Genomic DNA, 17,865 nt, shown 5'->3' on the forward strand with positions numbered 1-17,865 from the left:
CCCCCAGCATCTGGCATCCCGGATGCAGCCCCAAGGCTGACCATGGGTCCTGCAGCCCCTTTCCCTGCCAAAAAACATCAGACTGATTCTGCAAACCCTTCCAGGGGGAACCTGGCCGCCCAGGACGCAGAGGGCCCCCGGGAGACAGCGGGGCCAAGGGAAGCAAGGTGAGCTCCTCTGCCTCTGCCTGCAGCTCAGCTGACCACACTCACGCCCACGGCCTGGGCAGAGGGGCACACTGGCCACCATCTCTGCTGTCACCATGATGCCCCTTGGGCTCTGGGGACGTGGGGAGGGACAGGAAGGATGGGCCATGTACCCTGAGCCACCAGCCCCTCCAACCTGTGCCCTCCTCATGGGGCCGAGCCAGCTCCAGGGAGCCCTGCAGGGCCCCCACATGCCCGGCAAGCAGGTTCTGCTGAAGACAGCAGGGGCTTCACGCCACACGCCAGGAGTGACTGCACCTCAGGGCCCAGCATCGGGCCCTGCCATGGCCCCTGCCCCGGAGTGACTGTGCTGCCCCCTCCATCCCCAGGGCTATCAAGGCAATGACAGATCCCCAGGAAGTCCAGGCCTGAAAGGAGCGAAGGGCGGGCCCGGGCCCCGAGGACCCAAAGGCGAGCCCGTGAGTCCCTGCCTCAGGGCCCCCTCTGAGCCCCTGCACCCCGCCTTGCAGCTCGAGGAGGACCCCCAGCTGGCCAGCCACAGCCAGGCCCCCATCCCGAGATATGGGACTGGACCACCCCACAGAACCCCAGGGCTGAACTTAGAGGGGAGGCCCAAGTGGGTCCCCCATGGCGTTCCCTAACCCAGCACCAGCTGCCCAGAGCTTCCTGCAAGGGATGGGCACGGCCCGTCCAGTGCTGACCCCTCCACTCTGACGCAGTCCAAGCTCGGGGCCTGCCTGGGAGTGACCAGAGTGACTGGATGGCACCAGGTCCCCGCCGGGCCCCAGCCCATCACCTCAAACACCACTCCCAGGACATCCGACTCAACCCGGAGCCTCCCCATATCATTCTTAAATCGTCGAATGGGCGGGAGGCACCCAGCAAAGGGTGGAGGGCTGGCAGCACAGCCCGGGGCAGGCTGAGGCCGTCGGGAAGGAGCCCAGAGATCCAGGTCTCAGGTCCCAAAACTGGAGGCTCACGGAGAGAACGGAGCACTGGTCCTGGCGCGGCCGCAGGCACGCCTCCACCCTCCAGGTCTCTGGGCTTGGCTGCAGCCCCCACTCACCCACACGCCTGTTCTCTGTAGGGGCGCAGGGGAGACCCCGGCGCCAAGGGCAGCCCAGGCATCAATGGCACCAAGGGGGAGAAGGTGAGTCCTTGCTGGAGGCGCTGCGGGGTCCGCTGTGCTGCCCGTGGCCCTGCTGGTGAGGGCCTGGCCCAATTCCTCCCCAGAACAGAGCTCCAGGGCCTCACCCTCCGGGGGTCACTCCCTGCAGAGTCTGGGAACGCAGCCCTGAGATCCCCACGCCCCATTCCCTGCTGAGGGAGCTCCACCACTCGCCAGGCACACCCCACACAGCTGTGCAGGCACCACTCACCCCCGGCCCACTGAGGCACCGCTTACCCCGGGGCCCCTCCCCCGCCCCTGGACACACCCGCCTCTCACATGGACCCAGGTCCAAGGCCTCAGCTGAGATCCACGGGGCCTCCCTTCCCTTCCCACAGGGGGACCCTGGCCCTGAGGGGCCCCGAGGCCTGGCTGGAGAGGTCGGCAACAAAGGAGCCAAGGTAGGGGGAGTCAACGGGGGCTGCACCCCAAGGTAGGAGGGGCCACACCCTAAGGTAGGGGAACGACAGGGGCTGCAGCCCAAGGGGAGGGACCCGGGCAGGGGTTGTACCACGAGGGAGGCAGGAGCTACACCCAGAACCCGGCCTGCTCCCTGCAGTGTGGCAGGGCTGAGGGTCAGGAGGAGCCGCAGCCTCCAGGAGGGTCACCGATGCACCCCTCCTGGGGTCCGGACTGCTGCTGTGAGGCCACACCCGCCTCACACCCCAGGCCCTGCCAGTGTCCACAGGATTGATTTCGGGGTCTCCAAGATGCCGCTGTCAGTCAAGAGGACCCCAACCTCCTCCCTTTTCTTCCAGGGAGACCGAGGCTTGCCTGGACCGAGAGGCCCCCAGGGTGCTCTTGGGGAGCCAGGAAAGCAGGTCAGTGCAGAGCGCCTGTGGCCCCAGGCTAGCGGTGCGGCCCGTGCCCTCCGACCCCATGGTCCACTCCCTTTTTGTCCGTGGGGGGCAGACTGCTGCCAGCCACCGTCCCCATAGCAAACCCAGGCAGCAGGTCCTGGACCCAGAAGCGAGGACCTGCTCCCTTAGACCCTGAGTACCTCACACGCCCCCTCAGCCCCAGCCCCTGGTCCTGCCCTCAAGGACCTCGGTCGGGGAGTCGGGGGCAAGGCGGTGGGCCTGAGGGCCTGGATGGGCCAAGGGCAGACGAGGAGCTGGGGCCACGTGACCTGGTGGTCAGGGCTGGACGGGGCATGTCAGGCCGGTCCCTGCCTGTGCTGACTTCTGAATTTCTCTCCTGCCCTCAGGGATCTCGGGGAGATCCCGGTGATGCGGGGCCCCGTGGAGACTCAGGCCAGCCAGGCCCCAAGGTATGTGCCCCTCCCCCCAGCAGGACATGTTGGGGGTTCAGGGCAGCTGCCGGAAGAGCAGGACCGGGGGGCCAGCTTGGGGGGCCTGTTGCCTTCAGACATGCCTTGGGCCGGGCCTGTGCCTCCTGTTCTCAGCTCTGGAGTGAGGGGTGCATCGGTGGGGTGGGGCCAGGGAGCCCTCCCGGCTCTCCTCATCAGCAGTGAGCCTTGGGTGTGGGCGGCAGGACCTTCCCGAGGCAGAGCTGGGTTCTCCACATGTGTGGGCGGGCGGCAGTCCCAGGCCTCTAGGCAGGTCCAGCTCCCACTGGAGGTGGAAGGCGGGAGGCTGCCAGGCCCCTGCTCACACCAGCCCTGGACAGCACCTCAGCCCCGTTCCACCCCAGTGTGCACCATAGACCCTGCCCAGCACAGCCGCCCAGCCCCACCCCATCCTGTGACCACACTGACCCACTCAACCTCCTCTTCCAGGGAGACCCCGGCAGGCCTGGATTCAGCTACCCAGGACCCCGAGGAGCACCCGTGAGTCTCAGGCTGGGACGGCAGCTCCCAGCAGGGGGTGGATATTGTCCCAAGGGCCCTGGAGATTCCTGGTGGTTCCCTCAAGGCGTCAGAAGAAAGTGAGGTCCCTCCTGGGAGTCGGAGGGGCGAGAAGGCTCTGGGTGACTCGGCGAAGGACAGGGCCAGCCCGGAATCAGAAGAGTGCGGCTCAGAACGCGGCAGGGAGGCCTCGCCCAGAGCGTGCCTGTGGGGCGGGGAGATGGGGCTGCAGGAAGGTGCCGGGAGGGAGGAAGGAGCACTGGGATCTGAGGCTGAGCCTCCCTGACTTCTCTTTGCTTCACAGGGAGAAAAAGGCGAGCCCGGCCCACGAGGCCCTGAGGTACGTGCGGGTCCTGGCCAGCTGTGCCCACCTGGGGTGGGGGTCTGCGTGCCCCGCACTGTGGCTGGGAACACACTGCCACGGGATGGTCCTGGCTCCCCAGGTCCCAGCCATGCCAGCCATGCTGAGCCCTGGGGGAGCTGCCAGCCACCAGCTGGTCCCTTTCCAAGCAAAGTTCAGGCTTTGCCAAAACAAACCACATAGATGTTGCCATTGAAAGGACCCCAAAATGCCAGATCAATCTTTCCACGTAAAAAGCACACTGGTGTCCCAGGTAGAGGCGGCTCCTCCGTCCCAGGCTAACATGTGTCCCCTGTCACAGGGAGGCCGAGGCGACTTTGGCTTGAAAGGAGGACCCGGGACGAAAGGAGAGAAAGGAGAGCCTGTGAGTGTCGCCGTCCTGCAGCCCACAGCAGCTGGGCAGAGGCGGGGAGGGGCCCTGAGGCTGAGAGTGGGAGGACGCCAGGCAGCTTGGCCCCAGCCATAAGCACCGCTCCCACCTTCCTGAAGGGAATGGCTGGCTCGGGGCCTCCTCCCTCCACCCACCCTCACTTCCAGCATCCCCCAGGGTTCCCCTCCCCTCCCCCGTGACCCTCCCACTACATCCCCCAAGGATCCCCTTCCCGGCAGTGCCCCCCTCCACCACCACACGGCATTCCCCGCAGAGCAACCCCAACACAGCATCCCCTTCAGGGGCCCTTTCCCCCAGGGATCCTCCCACATAGCATCCCCCTCAGAGTTCCCACACACAGCATTCCCCAAGGGTCCCTCCCCCAGTGTGGCACACACAGCATCCCCCACAGCACCCTGTCCCAGCATCCCCTCCCTAGTGTCCCCCACCACAGATATCCACCAGCAGGTGCTCTGTGCCTCCAAATCCCTAGCCTGGTTTAGCAAGGACTGCAGGTTGGTCTGGAACTGAGTGAGCACAAGACAAGGGATGGATAATGATGGATGGATAGGCAGGCAGGTGGGGGTGGGCAAACAGGTGGATGGGAGGCTGGACGGGGGGGGTGAGTGGGAGGATAGGGGATGGATGGATCGATGGGTGAGTGGGTGGGTGGGTGAGTGGATGGTGGGTGGACGGATAGATAGCTGAAGGGATGAGCGGGTGGATGGATGGGTGGATGGATGGGTTAGTGGGTGAGTGGGTGGGTGGGTGAGTGGATGGTGGGTGGATGGATAGATAGCTGAAGGGATGAGCGGGTGGATGGATGGGTGGATGGATGGGTTAGTGGGTGGGTGTGTGAATGGGTGGATGGATGGATGGGTGGGTGGGTGAGTGGATGGTGGGTGGATGGATAGATAGCTGAAGGGATGAGCAGGTGGATGGATGGGTGGATGGGTGAGTGAGTGGGTGGGTGAGTGGGTGGGTGAGTGGATGGTGGGTGAGTGGATGGTGGGTGGACAGATAGATAGCTGAAGGGATGAGCGGGTGGATGCATGGGTGGATGGGTGAGTGAGTGGGTGGGTGAGTGGATGGTGGGTGGACAGATGGATAGCTGAAGGGATGAGTGGATGGATGGATGAATGGGTGAGTGGGAGGATAGAGGATGGATGAATGGATGGGTGAGTGGGTGGGTGGGTGAGTGGGTGGTTGAGTGGGAGGATAGAGGATGGACGGATGGATGGGTGAGTGGGTGGGTGAGTGGATGGTGGGTGGACGGATGGATAGCTGAAAGGATGAGTGGGTGGATGGATGGATGGATGGGTTAGTGGGTGGGTGTGTGAATGGGTGGATGGATGGATGGGTGGGTGGATGTGTGGATGGATGGATGGATGGGTGGGTGGATGGATATGGGTGGATGGGTTAGTGGGTGGGTGGATGGATGGATGGGTGGGTGGGTGTGTGGATGGATGGATGGGTGGGTGGATGGGTTAGTGGGTGGGTGGATGGATGGATGGATGGGTGAGTGGATGGTGGGTGGACGGATGGATAGCTGAAAGGATGAGTGGGTGGATGGATGGATGGATGGGTTAGTGGGTGGGTGTGTGAATGGGTGGATGGATGGATGGGTGGGTGGGTGTGTGGATGGGTGGATGGATGGATGGGTGGGTGGGTGGATGGATAGATGGGTGGATGGGTTAGTGGGTGGGTGGATGGATGGATGGATGGGTGAGTGGATGGTGGGTGGACGGATGGATAGCTGAAGGGATGAGTGGGTGGGTGGATGAATGGATGGGTGGATGGGTTAGTGGGTGAGTGGGTGGATGGGTTAGTGGGTGGGTGGATGGGTTAGTGGGTGGGTGGACAAAGATGTATAGGTGAATGAATGGGTGGGTGGGTGGATGGGTGGATGGGTGAGTGGGTGGATAGATGGGTGGGTGAGTAGGTGGGTGGGTGGGTGGATAGATGGGTGCATGGGTTAGTGGGTTAGTGGGTGGGTGGATGGATAGATGGATGGATGGGTGGGTGGATGGGTTAGTGGGTGGGTGGGTGGAATAACCATGGATTGGAATGACCTATTTTGGCTGCTATTTCTGGGACACCCAGCTCTGCCAGGCCCCTACCCCTCTGGTGGGCCAGGCTCTGATGGTTGCCACTCATGGCCTTCCCAGCTCTGGTGCCAGCACAGGGAAGGTGGGGGCACAGCCTCGCCTCACTCCCTGCACCTGTCAGGCCCCCCAAGGCAGGACCTGTGGTTGGGGCCTGCTGTGTGCAGAGACCGTCCCTGTGGCCACTGAAGCCACCTGCCCTTGTTCTTTCTCAGGCGGATCCTGGTCCCCCTGGTGAGCCAGGCGTCCGGGGGCCAAGAGGAGTCCCAGGACCCGAGGTAGGCGAGTGACCAGTCCCCATGCCCTCCAGACCTCAGCCCCCCAGCCTGCCAAGCCAACGCACACCCAAGCCTCGTGGTTCTGCCCACGGTGGACAGTGGGCGATGGCCTGTAAGCGACTCGGCGGCCCAGCTTGGGACCCGGCATCTCAGCCTCATCCTTTCTTCCCCAGGGTGAGCCCGGCCCTCCTGGAGACCCCGGCCTCACGGTAGGTGTCACATGGGACAGGACTGTTGTCCTCCCTGCAAACCTAGAGACTGAGAGCAGCAGGGGCAAGGGGAGGTCAGCAGAGGGAGGCCACAGGGGGAGGCCACAGGGGGAGGTCAGCAGAGGGAGGCCACAGGGGGAGGTCACAGGGGGAGGCCACAGGGGGAGGTCACAGGGGGAGGCCACAGGGGGAGGTCACAGGGAGGTCGGCAGGGGGAGGTCACGGGGGAGGTCGGCAGAGGGAGGTCACAGGGGGAGGCCACAGGGGGAGGTCACAGAGGGAGGCCACAGGGGGAGGTCACAGGGGGAGGCCACAGGGGGAGGTCACAGGGGGAGGCCATGGGGGAGGTCACAGGGGGAGGTCAGCAGGGGGAGGTCACAGGGGGAGGTCAGCAGAGGGAGGCCGGGGGAGGCCACAGGGGGAGGTCACAGGGGGAGGCCACGGGGGAGGTCGGCAGGGGGAGGTCGGCAGAGGGAGGTCACATGGGGAGGCCAGAGGGAGAGGTCGGCAGGGGGAGGCCACGGGGAGGTCACAGGGGGAGGTCGGCAGAGGGAGGTCACGGGGAGGCCAGAGGGAGAGGTTGGCAGGGGGAGGCCACGGGGGGGGTCACGGGGAGGTCAGCAGGGGGAGGTCGGCAGGGGAAGGTCACAGGGGGAGGTCGGCAGAGGGAGGTCAACAGAGGGAGGTCGGCAGGGGGAGGTCGGCAGGGGAGGTCACAGGGGGAGGTCAACAGAGGGAGGTCACAGGGGGAGGTCACAGGGGGAGGTGAGGAGGGGGAGGTCGGCAGGGGGAGGCCGGCAGGGGGAGGTCAGGAGGGGGAGGTCAGCAGGGGGAGGTCAGAGGGCAAGGATGGTGGGAGAGGAGGGTGGCAGTGAGGTTGGCAGGGGGACAGGACCTCCCTGCCTCCCCGCTTGGCTGCCTCCACGCATGGACCGGAGTGTCCTGGGGCCCCCGGGCCAGCACCTTGCTGTGGAAACTCCTCTGGGCCCCGGGGGACTGCCCTGCCTGATGCCTGCATTGCAGGAGTGTGACGTCATGACCTACGTGAGAGAGACCTGCGGGTGCTGCGGTGAGGCACTGCCCACGGCGGGGTCGGGCCAGTACCGGGTGGAGGGCGGGAGCGCGGCAGGGCGGGGCGTCGCTGGGTCCTCCACGTGTGCCCGGCCCTGGGGTCCGAGGTCTCCCGGTGCGCACCGCTGACCCTGCCACTCCCCAGACTGTGAGAAGCGCTGTGGCGCCCTGGACGTGGTCTTCGTCATCGACAGCTCCGAGAGCATTGGGTACACCAACTTCACGCTGGAGAAGAACTTTGTCATCAACGTGGTCAACAGGCTGGGCGCCATCGCTAAGGACCCCAAGTCCGAGACGGGTCAGCGCGGCAGGGACGGGACATGGGAGGCGAGGGGCAGGGGAAGTCCGGACGCGTCCCTCCGATGAGGGCCTCTGCCCGGCCGGGACGCCCCAGACCCCGAGGCCGCAGGTGACGCCCTCCCGCGTGCGCCTTGCAGGGACGCGCGTGGGTGTGGTGCAGTACAGCCACGAGGGCACCTTCGAGGCCATCCAGCTGGACGACGAGCGCATCGACTCCCTGTCGAGCTTCAAGGAGGCCGTCAAGAACCTCGAGTGGATCGCGGGCGGCACCTGGACGCCCTCGGCCCTCAAGTTTGCCTACGACCGCCTCATCAAGGAGAGCCGGTGCCAGAAGACACGCGTGTTCGCAGTGGTCATCACGGACGGGCGCCACGACCCTCGGGACGACGACCTCAACCTGCGGGCGCTGTGCGACCGCGACGTCACGGTGACGGCCATCGGCATCAGGGACATGTTCCACGAGAAGCACGAGAGCAAGAATCTCTACTCCATCGCCTGCGACAAGCCACAGCAGGTGCGCAACATGACGCTGTTCTCCGACCTGGTGGCCGAGAAGTTCATCGACGACATGGAGGACGTCCTCTGCCCGGGTGAGCGCGTGGGGGCAGGGCAGCCGGCCCGGAGCACGGGCCCCAGGACACCCTCACCCGAGGGACGAACGTGCAGCCCGGGGTACCGGGCTCCGAGTGGGAAGGGGTCGGCCTCTGGGGACCCTGAGCCTGTCTGGGCAGATCCGTGGGCGGCCGCTGAGGGCCCGCTAGGGGCTGACCTCGCCCCGGCCTCTCTCCTCTCTTCCAGACCCTCAGATCATGTGCCCAGACCTTCCCTGCCAAACAGGTAACGCAGGGCACCCAGTCCCCACCCCAGACTAGCAGAGCGTCCCAGTGTCCTTCCTCCTCCAGGGCTGGGCCGGGGGAGGGGCTGTGAAGGAACCGCTGCTGAGGCTGCTCCTCAATGAGACGCCCCCCGACCCCGCCCAGGGCACAGGGGAGGGAACACAGGTCGGCGTCATGAGGCCCGGCACGGGGGCTGCTGGCCTGGCGCTGTGCTGGGCCTGTGGCCGCTGGTCTCCGCCCACTGTGGGCCCTGCAGTCTTCCCCCAGCTGCCCCCCAGCTCCCATGAGCTGGCCGTGCACATGGCACTGGGAGGAAGCCCTGGATTCAGTGAATGAAATAGCTGGTACAGAACCATCCTGTTCAGAACGGTGCAGAGGCACTGACACCCACCAGTGCCAGCCCGTCCTGCTCCCACCCTGCCCGGCCTCAGAGCTTCGGCCGCGGCTCTCATCTCTGGGGGTGGAGGCAGCTCGCTCTCGGGAGCCCTTGTCCTGGACGTGGTCCACGTGGGTGCGAAGCTGGACTGGGGGTGCCCGAGGCAGAGGTTCTGCCCGTGCCCAGGGCTTAGGGTGCCATCCAGGCTCTGCTGGCTGTGGCACTGACCCCACGGTAACTGCTTCACCGTAACTGGGCCCACAGGAGGTGCCCAGGGGCATGAGGAGCTGAGTCCCCCTCCACGAGCCATCCCCTCCCAGAGTGTAAGGTGGGGACGCCATGGAGACAGGGTGGGAGGGTCCGACCCGGAGGACCAGGGGGAGGAAATCTCTCAGGGTCTGCGGTGCGAAGTCAGCACTTCCTCGCACACGTGGGTCAGGGTGTGCATTCAGCCGTTTCGTGGGGAGCTCCTGGTGGGTGAGGAGGGCCATGGAGCATATTCACAGGCCCTGAGGCCACCCCAGGGGAGGAGCCGTGAACTTGGGGCCAGGGTTCGCCACACTGGAGGCTGCTCCTGGGTCTGGCTGCCCTTCAGCACGTGGCAGCCTCGGGCCCCACAACACATGGGCTGTGCCTCTGCTGGGGTGCAGGCATCCTCCCCAGGGCCTGCACCAGCACCAGGGCAGCTGGACCCTGAGGGCAGGAACCAGACCTTGGCCCCTCCACCCTCATTCCTCAGGCCCCGTGATGGGCGACATGGCAACGTTCACTGTGGACTCTGCTCTCTGTTGGACGGAGGCTTCTCTCCATTCCGGGTTCTATGAGTGGGCTCTGCAGCTTCCCTGCATTCTGGGTTCTATCATGAGTGGGTGCTGAGGCTTCCCTCCACTCCAGGTTCTAGTGTGAGTGGGCGCTGGGAGCTTTTCCTCCACTCCGGGTTCTAGTGTGAGTGGGCGCTGGGAGCTTTTCCTCCACTCCGGGTTCTGCCGTGAGTGGGTGCTGCCATCTTGGCAGGTCCTTTCTCTGCGTCTGTGGACGTCATGTTACCTTTCCTCTTTGGACTATCATTGCAGTTGGGAGTTAGCCATTGAGCTTTGTTGATTTTCAGATGTTGAGCCAACCTTGCATGCCTGGGATAACCCACCTGGGCATTGGGAGTAGCTCCGTTTACGCGTGTGGGCCTGATTTGCTGATGCCTTCCTGAGGGTTTGCACTTATCAGTGACATCGGCCTGCACTTTCCTGTGATGTCTCTGGTTCAGGCCTCAGGGTGACCCAGGTCTCATAGGGTTCCATGGTGACTCCCCCAGAGACGGTGACCTGGGGTGAGCCAATTCTCCCTCCTGGGAGTGGGTCACTCAGGCCACCAGAGCGCCACAGGGAAAGCAGCCAGGAAGGACACAGGGGCCCTGAAGCTCTGGCCTCCTCTGAGGCCTCCAGGACATGACAGTGAGTTGGAGCAGCCCCCATCGAGCCCCTCCCCTCCCCCCGGCCTCCCCGACCCCTGCAGTACACCCAGAGCACATCCTCCGTTCAAACTATTTGCACTTTCAAAGTGAACTTGACCCTGTGGCTCCAGGAGCTACAGCAGGGTCAGCGTTAAATCGGCTCTCACCAGCGTGCAGGCCTGGCGTCCTCCTTGGCCCTCCTGGGCGCTGGATGGATGCTGCTGGCTGTGGGCTTTTCTCCAGACAGCCCCGGCCACCCCGAAGCCCAGCCCCGCCCCGGGCCTGCACCCGCCTGTGGATGTCTCGGTTGCGTGGGGGCCGGACGGTGCTGGAGAAACAAGCCAGAGGCAGTGGAAGGCAGTCGAGGCAGAGCGCAGTCAGCCATAAGAGCTGCACGGGGCCGAGGCACAAGCTGAGCTCTGCCCGGTGGAGAGAAAAAGCAAAGGCGTTCCAGGGGCCCAGTCTGCTCAGGGGAGGAAAGTTCTGGAGTCGAGGACTCGCATCTCAGGGGCTGAGGAAGGGTTTCCCCCTGCAGGCTTCCCCGGGCGGGCTCCTGAAGGGTGGCCGGCCGGGGTCTTCCTGGCAGCAGGGCCTGGGGCGCCTCTCGGCACAGGTTTGAACGGAGCTGTTTTGAGCCGAAAGGTTTTCTTGGGGTCTGTGGTGTCCCCCAGAGGTGCCGCCACGTTGGCCGCCTCTCCTAGCTCCTGTCCCCCCCGCTGCCCGCTCCCCGCCACCCCCCACTGCCCCCATGCCTCCTGCCAAGGCCGAGCCACACACCGCCCCACGCCCCGCCTGTGTCTCCGCCACCGCCTCGCCGGCCCAGGTGCCAGCTCCTCTGTCTGGTGTCGCGGAGCGGGTCTTCCGGGAGCAGCTGCGGGCCATGCCCGCCCCCGGCCTTAAAGTCTTCTCTGGACGCTCCCTTGCAGATGCACCGTGGCCTGGCGGCGAGCCCCTGGTCACCTTCCTCCGCACGGAAGAGGGGCCGGACGCCACCTTCCCCAGGACCATCCCCCGATCCAACAGTTGCTAAACGCCACGGAGTTCACACAGGACCCAGCCGCCTACTCCCAGCTGGTGGCCGTGCTGGTCTACACCGCAGAGCGGGCCAAGTTCGCCACCGGGGTTGAGCGGCAGGACTGGATGGAGCTGTTTATTGACACCTTTAAGCTGGTGCACAGGGACATCGTGGGGGACCCCGAGACTGCGCTGGCCCTCTGCTGAAGCCCCGGCGGCCGCCCAGCCTGGCCGGCCCCTCCCTGCCGTCTAGCTTCCCAGGGCTGCCCCTGCAGGCTGGCTCTCAGCGGAGGGTCAGCAGGGCCGCGGTCCCTCCAGAGGCTCTGGGGCGCCTTCTGCCTCTTCCCGCCCTGGTGGCTGCCGTGTCCCTGGGCTGCGGCTTCATCTTCCTGCCTCCCTCCGTCTTCCTGTGGCCTCTCCACTTTTTATAAGAACACCAGTCACTGAATTTCAGGCCCCCAAGTCCAGGATGCGTTCTCGCAAGACCCTTAACTCGCTCCTGTCTGCAGAGTCCTTCTTTGTCCCTCAGGTCACCCTCACAGGCTCCAGGGCTTGGGCGTGGAAATCTCTGGGGCCTTTACTTAGTGACCCAGCTGGGCTGCGTGCGTCAGGGTGGGGCTGAGGAGGGGTGCAGCCTGAGTGCTGGGGATGTCTCCCCCTCTGGGTTCCAGTGGAGCCTCAGAAACAGGCCCCAGAGGCTGGAGAGCCTTGCTGGGGTGTGGGCACTCAGCCCACCTGGTGGTGGGTGAAGGCATTCGGGTTGGGCAGCAGATATTCCTAGGACCTGGCAGTTCTGGCGCCATGATATGTCTGGGCTGGCGTCACGCCCCCTGGGTCAAATGGCCACAGCTGCCTGCCAGCAGCTGCAGACCTGGGGTGCCTGCACCCTTTCAGCCAAGCCTTTGGGTTCCCAGAAGCACAGTTGGGAGAGCGTTCACCAGGCATGACGTCTGCTGTCCTCGGAGGCCTGAGCAGGGAACCCCAGGGGCCACGACGTGAGGGAGTGGCAGGGGTCACCATCCAAAGGGCGCGGCCCCCACGTCCAGCTCGGATCCTGACGTTCGTCTAGGCTGGGATCCCACCGGGCAGGGCTGTGGCCGTTTCTCATGGCCAGGTTCTCGGCTCCACACCCCACAGGGTGGGCCAGGCCAGACTCCCACTGTGGGGATAAAGGATCCCCCCCAGAAGGAGAGCAGAGTCCACACACAACCCGACAGCCTCAGCCTCCCTGTGCCCAGCCAGCCCCCATGGCCTCCCATCTCTCTAGGCCCCACAGACACTGATGCCTGGAGAGAGACCCCCAAAACCAGCCGCCCCCCCCATGTCTGTCTCCGTGTGCGTAGTGACAGCTGTGAAAATGTTTATTAGTTTTGAGGAGGTTTGGGAAGCCCAGCGGTGCCTGAGAACTTTCTGGACATTTAAGCATGTTCCAAGGTGTGGGCCTCACTAGGGAGGCTGCCCTTCCTTTCACTGAATAAGCTGCGTCACTCGTAAGCTCACCGAGAACCCCGTGTGCCAGCCCATGCGTGCTCAGACGCGGTCCGCGTGTCTGGAGCGTTCTGTAAAGGCTGAAGTGCCCGTGAGGTCACGCTGCTGTGTTCAGAGGTTTGCTCACTGCCGGCAGGGCTTGGACTCTGTACCTCCAGGGCCCCCAGAAGCCGAGTTTCGGGTCAGGACCTCGCTCCTGAGGGATTCCTGGGGGTCCGTGTACCAGCTGTGACCATGTCCGGGGGGTGGGCTGAGGAGCAGATGCCCTTGGGGAAACTGGCTCTGCCCCTCCCCTCCCCCATCCCAGGAGCTGAGGTGCTAGTGAGGCCGCAGGGCCGGCTCTATGCGTGTGGACTGTCCATGTCCCATCCTGTGGTCTCCGGCCCCATGTGACACCCACACAGGTGGTGCGCTGCCTGGGCTGTGGCTGTGGCCCACCCTCACACTGTCCAGGGTGCCCAGGGCTGGTGACCACCCAGGCAGGTGGCAGCCCCTCTCAGTAACAAGGAGTCCTAGGGCAGAGCCCGCCTGGGCTGCCCCTGTGCCCACTGCTGCCCACCATGGCCGGGACAGGGGCTCCTGGTCTTTCTGGGAGGGATGAGGCCCAGTCAGCTCTAGGGGTTCTGGGCAGCTCTGGGATCCAGCCAGTGGGCGGTCAGGCTGGGGGTGTGGGGGTCCTCCTGAAGTCCCTCCCACACCACACAGACAGTGGCCCTTTGGTGGGCAGCAAATTCTTGGGCCACGAGAAGATACCTTGGGGCCCCTTCCCTCCCAAGAGGCCAGCCTGGGTAGAGATGGCGCTCAGCAGGTGGACAGGGCCTGGGGCCTGGGAGCACCCGCAGGGGAGGTGGTGGCTCTGAAGGGGCTGGGGCCGAGGACCCGCACCCAGGACTGCCTCACAGAGCCCGGCCGTCCACGGGGCCCATCGGGCGGGTGCGGGTGGAGGGGCGGGCGCAGGGCTGGCACCTGCCGGGTCCTGCCAGCCGCCCCGCCCAGCCCGCACCCCGTCTCCCCGCAGAGCTGGCGGTGGCGCAGTGCACACAGCGGCCCGTGGACGTGGTGTTCCTGCTGGACGGCTCCGAGCGGCTGGGCGAGCAGAACTTCCACAAGGCCCGGCGCTTCGTGGAGGAGGCGGCGCGGCGGCTGACGCTGGCGTGGAGGGAGGACGACCCCCTGAACGCGCGCGTGGCGCTGCTGCAGTTCGGGGGCCCCGGGGAGCAGCAGGTGGCCTTCCCGCTGAGCCACAACCTCACGGCCATCCACGAGGCGCTGGAGGCCACGCGCTACCTCAACTCCTTCTCGCACGTGGGCGCGGGGGTCGTGCACGCGGTCAACGCCATCGTGCGGGCGCGCGGCGGGGCGCGGAGGCACGCGGAGCTGTCGTTCGTGTTCCTCACGGACGGCGTCACGGGCAACGCCAGCCTGCAGGAGGCCGTGCACTCCATGCGCAAGCAGAACGTGGTGCCCACCGTGGTGGCCGTGGGCGGCGACGTGGACGCGGACGTGCTCACCACGCTCAGCCTGGGCGACCGCGCCGCCGTGTTCCGCGAGAAGGACTTCGACAGCCTGGCGCGGCCCGGCTTCTTCGACCGCTTCATCCGCTGGATCTGCTAGGCCCGCCCGGGCCGCCCCGCCCCCAGGTCCCCCGCCTAGCCCGGCCTCCCTCCACCCCCTGCAGCCCTCCCGAGGCTCCTGACCTGCCCGGCCCTCAACTCCGCAGTAAGCCCTGACCCAATAAAAACGCTTTGAACCCACCGTGTGCCCGCTCGCTGCATCTGTGCTCAGGAGGGACCCCGAAGCTGTCCTGCGCCCAGGAGGGACCGCTCCAGCTGTCACTCGCCCACCAGGGTCCATGGCTCCCCCGGCCCAGCCCAGCCCTCCTGGGACATCCCCCGCAGGTGCTGGCTGACCCCACCTGTGCAGACCCGGCAGCCTTGATGGGCAAACTCTCTCCTTCCAGCCCCAGCCCCAGCCAGGGCCACCGTGCTCTGAGAGCATCACTGCGCAGGGAGGATCTTCTGTGGGAGGACGCGTGATTGACGGCCGACAGAGAGACAGCAGGTTTCGGGCTTGTTTTGTGTGACCGTCTCAGTGACTTTTTTCTGTTCAGATCCCCAGGGTCCTTCGGGCTCAGCTCAGTGGCGCCTCGGTAAACCACAGGCTCCATGGGCAGGCACTGGCCTGGCAGGAGTGGCCTTGGCGGCCATTACAGGGCACCACAGACCGCAGCTTGGACAACTCCCGGCATCGGCCACAGCTCTGGAGGCGTCAGCCAGGCTGGGCTCCCTTTGGAGGCCTAGAGAAAGGCCTGCCCCAGCCTCTCCCCAGCGTCCCGGGGTTCCTGAGCTCCTGGCAGCCTTGCTGCAGCTTACCATGGCCCACTCCTGTGAGCGTCTCTGTGTCCAAGTCCCCTTTGGATAAGGACGCAAGTCACAACACTGGACCAGGGGTCAGCGTGCTCTAAGATGAGCTGATCCGAGACACGGAACCAGGGCTCAGCCTGCTCTAAGATGAGCTCACCCGAGTCACACGGGACCAGGGCTCAGCCTGCTCTAAGGTGAGCTCACCCGAGTCACACGGGACCGGGGCTCAGCCTGCTCTAAGGTGAGCTCACCCGAGTCACACGGGACCGGGGCTCAGCCTGCTCTAAGGTTAGCTCACCCGAGTCACACGGGACCGGGGCTCAGCCTGCTCTAAGGTGAGCTCACCCGAGTCACACGGGACCAGGGCTCAGCCTGCTCTTAGATGAGCTCCCCTTAGCTCACTACATCTGCAAGACCCCATTTCCAAACAAGGTCACAGCCAGAGGTCTGGAGGTAGGGTTAAGGTTAGGGGTTAACGTGAAACCTGGGGGATGCAGTTCACCCCAATACACCCCGAAACCCTGTTGTCCTTTGGGAAGACTCACTCTTTTCTCCATGCTCCACCTCTTCCTCATCTGACCACACATCCTGCAGCTCCAGGGAAGGACTTCGGCTATTTTCTCTTTCTCTCCTTCTTTCCCATCCCACAAAAAAGCGATGCAAATGCCAGGAAGAGACAGCCCGCCTGTGTCGCTCGACCCTGCGCCCTGAGCGCCAGCCCTCAAATCCCTGTGCTCCAGGTGAACACCCAGTTCCTGCAGGTGGAGGAGGCAGAGGCCCCTGCAGGTGCACAAGGTCCGCCTGCAGGAGGGCGCCCAGGGTCTCTGCAGGGAGAGGGCACTCCCCTCCGTGGTACCAGCTCCCGTGTGCACCCAGGGCCTCTGCAGGGAAAGGGTACTACCCTCTGTAATGCCAGCTCCCGTGTGTGTAGCCTCAGATCCTGCAGGGCAGGAATGTCAGTCCCACTGGAAGGAACTTCAGATACCCACAGGCTCCACCCCACAATTCCACCCAGCAACTGCCCCCACCACTGGCCCTTCACCAATAATTATACCACATCAATGTCCCCTCACCAGCGTCCCTCACAAATGTCCCCTGGCCAGCCCAACACCAATGTCCCCTCACAAATGTCCCCTCACCGTCCCAACACCAATGGCCCCTCACAAATGACCCTCACCGTCCCAACACCAATGGCCCCTCACAAATGTCCCCTCACCAGCCCAACACCAATGTCCCCTCACAAATGTCTCCTCACCGTCCCAACACCAATGTTCCCTCACAAATGTCCCCTCACCAGCCCAACACCAATGTCCCCTCACCAGCCCAACACCAATGTCCCCTCACCATCCCAACACCAATGTCCCCTCACAAATGTCCCCTCACCGTCCCAACACCAATGTCCCCTCACAAATGTCCCCTCACCATCCCAACACCAATGTCCCCTCACCATCCCAACACCAATGTCCCCTCACCATCCCAACACCAATGTCCCCTCACAAATGTCCCCTCACCGTCCCAACACCAATGTCCCCTCACAAATGTCCCCTCACCAGCCCAACACCAATGTCCCCTCACAAATGTCCCCTCACAAATGTCCCCTCACCATCCCAACACCAATGTCCCCTCACAAATGTCCCCTCACAAATGTCCCCTCACCATCCCAACACCAATGGCCCCTCACAAATGTCCCCTCACCAGCCCAACACCAATGGCCCCTCACAAATGACCCTCACCGTCCCAACACCAATGGCCCCTCACAAATGTCCCCTCACCGTCCCAACACCAATGTCCCCTCACTGTCCCAACACCAATGTCCCCTCACAAATGTCCCCTCACCAGCCCAACACCAATGTACCCTCACAAATGTCCCCTCACCAGCCCAACACCAATGTCCCCTCACAAATGTCCCCTCACCGTCCCAACACCAATGTCCCCTCACAAATGACCCTCACCATCCCAACACCAATGTCCCCTCACCATCCCAACACCAATGTCCCCTCACAAATGTCCCCTCACCATCCCAACACCAATGTCCCCTCACAAATGTCCCCTCACCAGCCCAACACCAATGTCCCCTCACAAATGTCCCCTCACAAATGTCCCCTCACAAATGTCCCCTCACCATCCCAACACCAATGTCCCTTCACAAATGTCCCCTCACCATCCCAACACCAATGGCCCCTCACAAATGTCCCCTCACCATCCCAACACCAATGGCCCCTCACAAATGTCCCCTCACCAGCCCAACACCAATGTCCCCTCACAAATGTCCCCTCACAAATGTCCCCTCACCATCCCAACACCAATGTCCCTTCACAAATGTCCCCTCACCAGCCCAACACCAATGGCCCCTCACAAATGTCCCCTCACCATCCCAACACCAATGTCCCCTCACAAATGTCCCCTCACCATCCCAACACCAATGTCCCCTCACAAATGTCCCCTCACCGTCCCAACACCAATGTCCCCTCACAAATGTCCCCTCACCATCCCAACACCAATGTC

General features: G+C 64.4%; 1 protein-coding gene across 1 annotated transcript in view; it reads left to right on the forward strand.

Annotated features, from left to right (window-relative positions):
- Positions 1 to 14,611, forward strand: part of LOC135271868 (collagen alpha-2(VI) chain-like) — a 34,606-nt gene extending 19,995 nt beyond the window's left edge. Inside the window, exons 13-28 of the mRNA XM_064369890.1 lie at positions 105 to 167; positions 536 to 625; positions 1,255 to 1,317; positions 1,674 to 1,736; positions 2,094 to 2,156; positions 2,543 to 2,605; positions 3,074 to 3,124; positions 3,447 to 3,482; positions 3,805 to 3,867; positions 6,194 to 6,256; positions 6,430 to 6,465; positions 7,489 to 7,534; positions 7,682 to 7,834; positions 7,974 to 8,426; positions 8,635 to 8,673; positions 14,016 to 14,611. Of these exons, the coding sequence (XP_064225960.1) occupies positions 105 to 167; positions 536 to 625; positions 1,255 to 1,317; positions 1,674 to 1,736; positions 2,094 to 2,156; positions 2,543 to 2,605; positions 3,074 to 3,124; positions 3,447 to 3,482; positions 3,805 to 3,867; positions 6,194 to 6,256; positions 6,430 to 6,465; positions 7,489 to 7,534; positions 7,682 to 7,834; positions 7,974 to 8,426; positions 8,635 to 8,673; positions 14,016 to 14,611 (1,941 nt within the window). The remainder of the gene's footprint in view (positions 1 to 104; positions 168 to 535; positions 626 to 1,254; positions 1,318 to 1,673; positions 1,737 to 2,093; positions 2,157 to 2,542; positions 2,606 to 3,073; positions 3,125 to 3,446; positions 3,483 to 3,804; positions 3,868 to 6,193; positions 6,257 to 6,429; positions 6,466 to 7,488; positions 7,535 to 7,681; positions 7,835 to 7,973; positions 8,427 to 8,634; positions 8,674 to 14,015) is intronic.
- Positions 14,612 to 17,865: the final 3,254 nt, after the last annotated feature.

The sequence above is a fragment of the Aotus nancymaae genome, unplaced genomic scaffold (assembly GCF_030222135.1).
Source record: "Aotus nancymaae isolate 86718 unplaced genomic scaffold, 86718_ANA_hifiasm-v0.15.2.pri h1tg000094l, whole genome shotgun sequence".
Lineage (NCBI taxonomy): Eukaryota > Metazoa > Chordata > Mammalia > Primates > Aotidae > Aotus > Aotus nancymaae.